Genomic DNA, 12,140 nt, shown 5'->3' on the forward strand with positions numbered 1-12,140 from the left:
GTAAGAGACATTCAGTAAAGAGAGAGTAGGAACAGATTGTCCCCCATCAGTTGGTAAGAGACATTCAGTAAAGAGTAGGAACAGATTGTCTCCCATCAGTTGGTAAGAGACATTCAGTAAAGAGAGAGTAGGAACAGATTGTCCCCCATCAGTTGGTAAGAGACATTCAGTAAAGAGTAGGAACAGATTGTCCCCCATCAGTTGGTAAGAGACATTCAGTAAAGAGAGAGTAGGAACAGATTGTCCCCCATCAGTTGGTAAGAGACATTCAGTAAAGAGAGAGTAGGAACAGATTGTCCTCCATCAGTTGGTAAGAGACATTCAGTAAAGAGAGAGTAGGAACAGATTGTCCCCCATCAGTTGGTAAGAGACATTCAGTAAAGAGAGAGTAGGAACAGATTGTCCCCCATCAGTTGGTAAGAGACATTCAGTAAAGAGAGAGTAGGAACAGATTGTCCTCCATCAGTTGGTAAGAGACATTCAGTAAAGAGAGAGTAGGAACAGATTGTCCCCCATCAGTTGGTAAGAGACATTCAGTAAAGAGAGAGTAGGAACAGATTGTCCCCCATCAGTTGGTAAGAGACATTCAGTAAAGAGAGAGTAGGAACAGATTGTCCACCATCAGTTGGTAAGAGACATTCAGTAAAGAGAGAGTAGGAACAGATTGTCCCCCATCTGTGTGTTATACAGACAGAAAAGAGAAATATATATATATATATATATATATATATTTATATTATTTATAAATATGCATAATAACATGTCGATTTTAGAGCAGTAAAGAAATGTAATAATCTGAGCCAGACACCTTTCAATTATATAAATTCAATTAATATAATACATAGTAACGTTGTGCTGGACTATGGTAGATGAAGGATTCAATCTGTATTTATAGACTGTTAGAGTATTTATCTGGTCACTATGTTAGTGTATTATGTCTGTAACAGTGTGTTATATGTGATCCTATTATACATTTGTATTTTAATGTTTAAGGACTCTTGGAAGATTAGTCGAAATGAGGACTAAAAGAGATCCTAATAAAATCTCTCCCCAGCGTGATGCGGTGCTGAGTGAGCCCGCGGTGCAGGTGAGGCGTCAGGGGAAAGGGAAACAGATCTGGGCTCTGGAGAAGATGGAGAACAGACTGGTGGACATGAGAGAACTGTACCAGGAGTGGAAGGACTATGACGAAGACAACCCTGTGAGTTTACAACCCGTGTGTGAAGTTGAAGTTGAGTGATGTGGTTAACTACTTCTAAGACACGAGACTCTAGATTGTCTCAAAGTTTGCCCTCCTGTTCTTCATTGTTCTGATCTAAAATAACTAACCAGAGTTAACATACTGTATACTACATACATAATGTGTACAGTCGTGGCCAAAAGAATGACACATTGAGAATGACACAAATATTAATTTCCACAAGTTTGCTGCTTCAGTGTCTTTAGATATTTTTGGCAGATGTTACTATGGAATACTGAAGTATAATGTATAAGTTTACTGTTGGCATGACACAGGACTGATGGTAGCGCTCACCTTGTCTTCTCCGGACAAGCTTTTTTCTGGATGCCCCAAACAATCGGAAAGGGGATTCATCAGAGAAAATGACTTTACCCCAGTCCTCAGCAGTCCAATCCCTGTACCTTTTGCAGAATATCAGTCTGTCCCTGATGTTTTTCCTGGAGAGAAGTGGCTTCTTTGCTGCCCTTCTTGACACCAGTCCATCCTCCAAAAGTCTTCGCCTCGCTGTGCATGCAGAATGCACTCACACTTGCCTGCTGCCATTCCTGAGCAAGCTCTGTACTGGTGGTGCCCCGATGCCGCAGCTGAATCAACTTTAGGAGACGGTCCTGGCACAATCTTACTGGCAGCAATATCCTTGCCTGTGAAGCCCTTTTTGTGCAAAGCAATGATGAAGGCACGTGTTTCCTTGCAGGTAACCATGGTTGACAAAGGAAGAACAATGATTCCAAGCACCACCCTCCTTTTGAAGCTTCCAGTCTGTTTTTCGAACTCAATCAGCATGACAGGGTGATCTCCAGCCTTGTCCTCGTCAACTCACACCTGTGTTAATGAGAGAATCACTGACATGTCAGCTGGTCTTTTTGTGGCAGGGCTGAAATGCAGTGGAAATGTTTTTTTGGGGGGGATTCAGTTCATTCACATGGCAAAGAGGGACTTTGCAATTCATTGCAATTCATCTGATCACTCTTCATAACATTCTGGAGTACATGATGCGATCATACAAACTGAGGCAGCAGACTTTGAAACTTAATATTTGTGTCATTCTCAAAACATTTGGCCACGACTGTGTATGTGTACTATTAGTTCATTTTAGCTTACTGTAAACAAACAGTATCCTTTCAGTTAAGTTTACTAGCTCTTTGCCTACCAGAAGTTGACGCTGTTGCTATGCAACCTCTTGCTAGCTAGTTAGCATAACAATTCACTAGTTAGACAATTTACGACTTCTTCGGGTGTGTTCTTAAATTCTGGAGTGCCAGAGTGCTCTCTGAGCTCACACCGGATGCTCGGACTTTGGAGTCTCCCTACCACTGAGGAAGTACAGTTCCCGCTCAGCCCAGTCAAAACTGTTCGCTGCTCTGGCCCCCAATGGTGGAACAAACTCCTCACGATGCCAGGACAGCGGAGTCAATCACCACCTTCCGGAGACACCTGAAACCCCACCTCTTTAAGGAATACCTAGGATAGGATAAAGTAATCCTTCCAACCCCCCTTAAAAGATTTAGATGCACTATTGTTAAGTGGCTGTTCCACTGGATGTCATAAGGTGAATGCACCAATTTGTAAGTCGCTCTGGATAAGAGCGTCTGCTAAATGACTTAAATGTAAATGTTAAATGAGTCGGGTTGATTTTGGTTCTGACCTTACAACGGCAGTCAAGCACCTAGGCTAACGTTGGCTGGCTTGCTAGCTACTTCCAGACACCAATGAGACGACTCTGCCCATTTTACTCTCCCTAGCAGAGCTGGTTAGGCTGTTTTCATGTTATCTAGAGTGTTGGTGACTGTACCTGTGCTGCTGGCAACTATTTAATTATGCTTTTTTTCTCCACCATTTTCTTCACATCTGAAAATGTGAAGCCATGCCCATTTCCTGAAGAATTGCATCATGGGCCCCAAAGTACGGATATAGTGTTCTCTAAGATTCTACTTTGGCAAATTTAGAATGACATCTGGGAACATTTTGGCATACTAACTATATCCATACTATGACCATTAAGCATACTATATACTCAATTCACATCACAAATAGTATGGTTCATGTGAGCATTCGAACACAGCTCAGGTGTAAGGCCAACGTAATGATTGTTTTCACTGGTCAAGTCTTTTCCAATCATTTCAGATGAAGGAGAGCGTTTAAAAAATATATAATAATTAAAGTGGATAGTGCCCTAGTCTACTGCCTTACCCTGTCTCCCTCTCACCCTGTCTCCCTCTCACCCTGTCTCCCTCTCACCCTGTCTCCCTCTCACCCTGTCTCCCTCTCACCCTGTCTCCCTCTCACCCTGTCTCCCTCTCACCCTGTCTCCCTCTCACCCTGTCTCCCTCTCACCCTGTCTCCCTCTCACCCTGTCTCCCTCTCACCCTGTCTCCCTCTCACCCTGTCTCCCTCTCACCCTGTCTCCCTCTCCCCTGTCTCTCCCTTCCTGTCTCCCTCTCACCCTGTCCCCTGTCTCTCCCTTCCTGTCTCCCTCTCACCCTGTCTCCCCTTCCTGTCTCCCTCTCCCCTGTCTCCCTCTCACCCTGTCTCCCTCTCACCCTGTCTCCCTCTCCCCTGTCTCCCTCTCACCCTGTCTCCCTCTCACCCTGTCTCCCTCTCACCCTGTCTCCCTCTCACCCTGTCTCCCTCTCACCCTGTCTCCCTCTCACCCTGTCTCCCTCTCACCCTGTCTCCCTCTCACCTGTCTCTCCCTTCCTGTCTCCCTCTCACCCTGTCTCTCCTTCCTGTCTCCCTCTCACCCTGTCTCTCCCTTCCTGTCTCCCTCTCACCCTGTCTCTCCCTTCCTGTCTCCCTCTCACCCTGTCTCCCTCTCACCCAGTCTCCCTCTCACCCTGTCTCCCTCTCACCCTGTCTCCCTCTCACCCTGTCTCCCTCTCACCCTGTCTCCCTCTCACCCTGTCTCCCTCTCACCCTGTCTCCCTCTCCCTTCCTGTCTCCCTCTCCCTTCCTGTCTCCCTCTCCCTTCCTGTCTCCCTCTCCCTTCCTGTCTCCCTCTCTCCTCATCTCTCCCCCTGTCTCCCTCTCTCCTCCTCTCTCCCCCTGTCTAGGTGATGCGTTCCTACTTCAAGCGTGCCGACCCGTTCTTCGACGAGCAGGAGAACCACAGTCTGATTGGAGTGGCCAACGTGTTTCTGGCCTGTCTCTTCTACGACGTCAAGCTGCAGTACGCTGTACCCATCATCAACCAGAAGGGAGAGGTGTGTGTGTGGGTGTTCATCTCATTAAGATGCAGTACGCTGTACCTATCATCAACCAGAAGGGAGCTGTGTGTGTGTGTGTGTGTAACATGCTATAGATGAGTGTCAGAGCTGCAGTGCCCGTCATCAATCAGATTACGTGGGTGACATGTCAGACAAATTATACTACATGTTCAGTCATTAGTTAGCCTCATACACTCGTTCCCGTATACAGGTTGAACATGGCAGAATTGGACATAAATGCCTACATTTGGAGCTCAGTGGCTGTTCAGTAACATGCTATAGATGAGGTCAGAGCTCAGTGGCTATACAGTAACATGCTATAGATGAGGTCAGAGCTCAGTGGCTGTACAGTAACATGCTATAGATGAGGTCAGAGCTCAGTGGCTGTACAGTAACATGCTATAGATGAGGTCAGAGCTCAGTGGCTGTACAGTAACATGCTATAGATGAGGTCAGAGCTCAGTGGCTGTACAGTAACATGCTATAGATGAGGTCAGAGCTCAGTGGCTGTACAGTAACATGCTATAGATGAGGTCAGAGCTCAGTGGCTGTACAGTAACATGCTATAGATGAGGTCAGAGCTCAGTGGCTGTACAGTAACATGCTATAGATGAGGTCAGAGCTCAGTGGCTGTACAGTAACATGCTATAGATGAGGTCAGAGCTCAGTGGCTGTACAGTAACATGCTATAGATGAGGTCAGAGCTCAGTGGCTGTACAGTAACATGCTATAGATGAGGTCAGAGCTCAGTGGCTGTACAGTAACATGCTATAGATGAGGTCAGAGCTCAGTGGCTGTACAGTAACATGCTATAGATGAGGTCAGAGCTCAGTGTCTGTACAGTAACATGCTATAGATGAGGTCAGAGCTCAGTGGCTGTACAGTAACATGCTATAGATGAGGTCAGAGCTCAGTGTCTGTACAGTAACATGCTATAGATGAGGTCAGAGCTCAGTGGCTGTACAGTAACATGCTATAGATGAGGTCAGAGCTCAGTGGCTGTACAGTAACATGCTATAGATGAGGTCAGAGCTCAGTGGCTGTACAGTAACATGCTATAGATGAGGTCAGAGCTCAGTGGCTGTACAGTAACATGCTATAGATGAGGTCAGAGCTCAGTGGCTGTACAGTAACATGCTATAGATGAGGTCAGAGCTCAGTGGCTGTACAGTAACATGCTATAGATGAGGTCAGAGCTCAGTGGCTGTACAGTAACATGCTATAGATGAGGTCAGAGGTCAGTGGCTGTACAGTAACATGCTATAGATGACGTCAGAGCTCCGCCTCTGCTCTTCTGTCTGGGTTTTGATTGACAGTCATTCTGATCTTCTGCACCTCGCTCGACATAAAGTTGCCCCGATCCCTCCCACTGATTGGCCAACTTTAGAAATGTTGTCTGAGTGGGGGAAATGTTTTGTCTGAGTGAGGGAAAATGTTGTAAATTTAAGGGGAGTCTATTTAAAAATATATATAATCCTGTTGAGGATTATAATAAATACAGCTCTGATGTCATACAAACCAATCACCTGTGAGTCCAGATGTGCATTTTACATGTCCTGCTCTAGATCATTTCCCAATCCACTGGTTTCACTCGGATAGAAATGGGATATGTTGAAATGTCTATCTGCATTGTTCAGCGACTGAGAGTTAACCTTGCTCTAGATCATTTCCCAATGCACTGGTTTCTTGCACGTCCTCATGTCATATAACAGTGTCAACGTTTATAATCACTATGTTAGCTGTGCATGGTGACACGGCGTCGTACTCTGGGTTGTTCTGAACACAACGAGCCTGTTTTGTCGTGTCACACACACCTGAATCCTCTCAGGACTCCTTTCTATGGGCACCAATGGGATGATCTGTTTCCCTGAATTACACGTGAAAGCCCAACACTGTAATATGTTTTATAACTGAGCTAGTCATGTTGGCCATAGAAGAAGCTTTCAAACGATGATGTATAAATGGTCTGTTGCCTAAACGACAGTTGTGGGGACGCTGTTTTGTGTCCCAAACAAAACAACTACAAGTGTCCTTGCTCTAGTCCCTCGACGACTCAGCGAGGAGAGCACAAACAAAACAACTACAAGTGTCCTTGCTCTAGTTCCTCGACGACTCAGCGAGGAGAGGCTCAAAAAAAGCTAACGTATAGTTGAAGACTCTTCTTTGAGTCATAAAAGTGCATTGAAATGCTTTAGGAACTGTGTACACTGGAGAGATGTGGGGCCACTTGGAGACACCAGTTAGTCCTCTCACTGGAGAGATGTGTGGGGCCACTTGGAGACACCAGTTAGTCCTCTCACTGGAGAGATGTGGGGCCACTTGGAGACACCAGTTAGTCCTCTCACTGGAGAGATGTGTGGGGCCACTTGGAGACACCAGTTAGTCTTCTCACTGGAGAGATGTGTGGGGCCACTTGGAGATACCAGTTAGTCCTCTCACTGGAGAGATGTGTGGGGCCACTTGGAGACACCAGTTAGTCCTCTCACTGGAGAGATGTGTGGGGCCACTTGGAGATACCAGTTAGTCCTCTCTCTGGAGAGATGTGTGGGGCCACTTGGAGACACCAGTTAGTCCTCTCACTGGAGAGATGTGTGGGGCCACTTGGAGACACCAGTTAGTCCTCTCACTGGAGAGATGTGTGGGGCCACTTGGAGACACCAGTTAGTCCTCTCACTGGAGAGATGTGTGGGGCCACTTGGAGACACCAGTTAGTCCTCTCACTGGAGAGATGTGTGGGGCCACTTGGAGATACCAGTTAGTCCTCTCACTGGAGAGATGTGTGGGGCCACTTGGAGACACCAGTTAGTCCTCTCACTGGAGAGATGTGTGGGGCCACTTGGAGATACCAGTTAGTCCTCTCACTGGAGAGATGTGTGGGGCCACTTGGAGATACCAGTTAGTCCTCTCACTGGAGAGATGTGTGGGGCCACTTGGAGACACCAGTTAGTCCTCTCACTGGAGAGATGTGGGGCCACTTGGAGACACCAGTTTGTCCTCTCACTGGAGAGATGTGTGGGGCCACTTGGAGACACCAGTTAGTCCTCTCACTGGAGAGATGTGGGGCCACTTGGAGATACCAGTTAGTCCTCTCACTGGAGAGATGTGTGGGGCCACTTGGAGACACCAGTTAGTCCTCTCACTGGAGAGATGTGGGGCCACTTGGAGACACCAGTTAGTCCTCTCTCTGGAGAGATGTGTGGGGCCACTTGGAGACACCATTTAGTCCTCTCACTGGAGAGATGTGTGGGGCCACTTGGAGACACCAGTTAGTCCTCTCACTGGAGAGATGTGTGGGGCCACTTGGAGACACCAGTTAGTCCTCTCACTGGAGAGATGTGTGGGGCCACTTGGAGACACCAGTTAGTCCTCTCACTGGAGAGATGTGTGGGGCCACTTGGAGACACTAGTTAGTCCTCTCACTGGAGAGATGTGTGGGGCCACTTGGAGACACCAGTTAGTCCTCTCACTGGAGAGATGTGTGGGGCCACTTGGAGACACCAGTTAGTCATCTCACTGGAGAGATGTGTGGGGCCACTTGGAGACACCAGTTAGTCCTCTCACTGGAGAGATGTGTGGGGCCACTTGGAGACACCAGTTAGTCCTCTCACTGGAGAGATGTGTGGGGCCACTTGGAGACACCAGTTAGTCATCTCACTGGAGAGATGTGTGGGGCCACTTGGAGACACCAGTTAGTCCTCTCACTGGAGAGATGTGTGGGGCCACTTGGAGACACCAGTTAGTCCTCTCACTGGAGAGATGTGTGGGGCCACTTGGAGACACCAGTTAGTCCTCTCACTGGAGAGATGTGTGGGGCCACTTGGAGACACCAGTTAGTCCTCTCACTGGAGAGATGTGTGGGGCCACTTGGAGATACCAGTTAGTCCTCTCACTGGAGAGATGTGGGGCCACTTGGAGACACCAGTTTGTCCTCTCACTGGAGAGATGTGTGGGGCCACCAGTTAGTCCTCTCCCTGGAGAGATGTGTGGGGCCACTTGGAGACACCAGTTAGTCCTCTCACTGGAGAGATGTGTGGGGCCACTTGGAGATACCAGTTAGTCCTCTCACTGGAGAGATGTGTGGGGCCACTTGGAGACACCAGTTAGTCCTCTCACTGGAGAGATGTGTGGGGCCACTTGGAGATACCAGTTAGTCCTCTCACTGGAGAGATGTGTGGGGCCACTTGGAGACACCAGTTAGTCCTCTCACTGGAGAGATGTGTGGGGCCACTTGGAGACACCAGTTAGTCCTCTCACTGGAGAGATGTGTGGGGCCACTTGGAGACACCAGTTAGTCCTCTCTCTGGAGAGATGTGTGGGGCCACTTGGAGACACCAGTTAGTCCTCTCACTGGAGAGATGTGTGGGGCCACTTGGAGACACCAGTTAGTCCTCTCACTGGAGAGATGTGTGGGGCCACTTGGAGACACCAGTTAGTCCTCTCACTGGAGAGATGTGTGGGGCCACTTGGAGACACCAGTTTGTCCTCTCACTGGAGAGATGTGTGGGGCCACTTGGAGACACCAGTTAGTCCTCTCACTGGAGAGATGTGTGGGGCCACTTGGAGACACCAGTTAGTCCTCTCACTGGAGAGATGTGTGGGGCCACTTGGAGACACCAGTTAGTCCTCTCACTGGAGAGATGTGTGGGGCCACTTGGAGACACCAGTTTGTCCTCTCACTGGAGAGATGTGTGGGGCCACTTGGAGACACCAGTTAGTCCTCTCACTGGAGAGATGTGTGGGGCCACTTGGAGACACCAGTTAGTCCTCTCACTGGAGAGATGTGTGGGGCCACTTGGAGACACCAGTTAGTCCTCTCCCTGGAGAGATGTGTGGGGCCACTTGGAGACACCAGTTAGTCCTCTCACTGGAGAGATGTGTGGGGCCACTTGGAGACACCAGTTTGTCCTCTCACTGAAACCCTTGTTGTTTCTTTGTCGTACGGTGCACCTACTCCACATTATCCCAGGAATATTCTCGTCATGTTACTGAATGTACCCAGAGTGTTTTCAGATTTCATTAACAACTGTGGTGAAACGTACAGTAAAATCATCGGTGTAAAAAGTTTGGATTCAGTCTTGTCAGGTGAACTGTTGTCAGGTGAACTGTTGTCAGGTGAACTGTTGTCAGGGTGAACTGTTGTCAGGGTGAACTGTTGTCAGGGTGAACTGTTGTCAGGGTGAACTGTTGTCAGGGTGAACTGTTGTCAGGTGAACTGTTGTCAGGTGAACTGTTGTCAGGTGAACTGTTGTCAGGTGAACTGTTGTCAGGTGAACTGTTGTCAGGGGAACTGTTGCGTCTTCAACCTTTTTTTAGTCTAATAATTTCCCTGTGATCTCCAAAATGTTTCCCTTTTCAATTGCTACCGTGGTTTATGTATTTTCAGATGTTTTTCTTTTAAGAAACATTTTCAATATATATATAGGCCAATATCCCAGCAGTGTAAAAGGTTAATTAGATTGTGTGTCTTTCTCTCTGTTAGGTGGCAGGGCGTCTCCATGTAGAGGTGTGGCGGGGAAGCGAGGGGCTGGAGGAGACCACTGCAGATGGAGAGACTCGCAAAATGGAGTGTGTGGTAAGAGATTTTCAACAGGGACACTGAAACCTCCGGTCCTGGAGCACGTTCTGAGAAAAACAAAAATCAAATCCAATTTGTCACATGCGGCCGAAATAACACAGGTGTAGGTAGACCTTACAGTGAAATGTGAAATGCCCTGAAACCAACAATGCAGTTTTTAGAAAAAAACATTAAAAAATACATGTAAATGTAAGAGATAAGAATAACAAATCATTAAAGAGCAGCAGTAAATAACAATAACAATCTTGGCTATAGAGTCAATGTGGAGGCTATATACAGGGTATTACGGTACAGAGTCAATGTGGAGGCTATATACAGGGGGTACCGGTACAGAGTCAATGTGGAGACTATATACAGGGTATTACGGTACAGAGTCAATGTGGAGGCTATATACAGGGGGTACCGGTACAGAGTCAATGTGGAGGCTATATACAGGGTATTACGGTACAGAGTCAATGTGGAGGCTATATACAGGGTATTACGGTACAGAGTCAATGTGGAGGCTATATACAGGGGGTACCGGTACAGAGTCAATGTGGAGGCTATATACAGGGTATTACGGTACAGAGTCAATGTGGAGGCTATATACAGGGGGTACTGGTACAGAGTCAATGTGGAGGCTATATACAGGGGGTACCGGTACAGAGTCAATGTGGAGGCTATATACAGGGTGTTACGGTACAGAGTCAATGTGGAGGTTATATACAGGGTGTTACGGTACAGAGTCAATGTGGAGGCTATATACAGGGGGTACCGGTACAGAGTCAATGTGGAGGCTATATACAGGGGGTACCGGTACAGAGTCAATGTGGAGGCTATATACAGGGGGTACCGGTACAGAGTCAATGTGGAGGCTATATACAGGGTGTTACGGTACAGAGTCAATGTGGAGGCTATATACAGGGGGTACCGGTACAGAGTCAATGTGGAGGCTATATACAGGGTATTACGATACAGAGTCAATGTGGAGGCTATATACAGGGGGTACCGGTACAGAGTCAATGTGGAGGCTATATACAGGGGGTACCGGTACAGAGTCAATGTGGAGGCTATATACAGGGGATACCGGTACAGAGTCAATGTGGAGGCTATATACAGGGGATACCGGCACAGAGTCAATGTGGAGGCTATATACAGGGGGTACCGGTACAGAATCAATGTGGAGACTATATACAGTGGGTACTGGTACAGAGTCAATGTGGAGGTTATATACAGGGGGTACTGGTACAGAGTCAATGTGGAGGTTATATACAGGGGGTACTGGTACAGAGTCAATGTGGAGGCTATATACAGGGGGTACCGGTACAGAGTCAATGTGGAGGCTATATACAGGGTATTTACGGTACAGAGTCAATGTGGAGGCTATATACAGGGTATTACGGTACAGAGTCAATGTGGAGGCTATATACAGGGTATTACGGTACAGAGTCAATGTGGAGGCTATATACAGGGGGTACCGGTACAGAGTCAATGTGGAGGCTATATACAGGGTATTACGGTACAGAGTCAATGTGGAGGCTATATACAGGGGGTACCGGTACAGAGTCAATGTGGAGGCTATATACAGGGTATTACGGTACAGAGTCAATGTGGAGGCTATATACAGGGGGTACCGGTACAGAGTCAACGTGGAGGCTATATACAGGGTATTACGGTACAGAGTCAATGTGGAGGCTATATACAGGGGGTACCGGTACAGAGTCAATATGCGGTGGCACGGTGTCGAGGTCATTGAGGTAATATGTACATGTGGGTAGAGTTATTAAAGTGACTATGCATAGATGATAACAGAGAGTAGCAGCAGTGTAGAAGAGGGGGGCAATACAAATAGTCTGGGTAGCCATTTCATTAGCTGTTCAGGAGTCTAATGGCTTGGGCGGTTAGAAGCTGTTTAGAAGCCTCTTGGACCTAGACTTGGTGCTCCGGTACTGCTTGCCGTGCGGTGGCAGAGAGAACAGTCTGTGACTAGACTGGCTACTGTTTGACCTCATTTAGCCATCGCTGCTCTGTCCTCTGCAAACAGTCCAAAATCAATACCTCGCCACATTTTTACACCCAATGGATCGTTGGGATGCTAATGGTTCAATTTAAAATAGACAGTAATATTGTTATCGTGTTTTCA

General features: G+C 47.5%; 1 protein-coding gene across 1 annotated transcript in view; it reads left to right on the plus strand.

Moving 5' to 3' along the window:
- LOC118379916 (kinesin-like protein KIF13B) overlaps positions 1-12,140 on the plus strand; it is a 101,842-nt gene that overhangs the window by 50,492 nt on the left and 39,210 nt on the right. The window contains exons 21-23 of the mRNA XM_052471493.1: positions 1,055-1,201; positions 4,291-4,440; positions 9,923-10,015. Coding sequence (XP_052327453.1) covers positions 1,055-1,201; positions 4,291-4,440; positions 9,923-10,015 — 390 coding nt within the window. The remainder of the gene's footprint in view (positions 1-1,054; positions 1,202-4,290; positions 4,441-9,922; positions 10,016-12,140) is intronic.

Source organism: Oncorhynchus keta, chromosome 19 (genome assembly GCF_023373465.1).
Source record: "Oncorhynchus keta strain PuntledgeMale-10-30-2019 chromosome 19, Oket_V2, whole genome shotgun sequence".
NCBI lineage: Eukaryota > Metazoa > Chordata > Actinopteri > Salmoniformes > Salmonidae > Oncorhynchus > Oncorhynchus keta.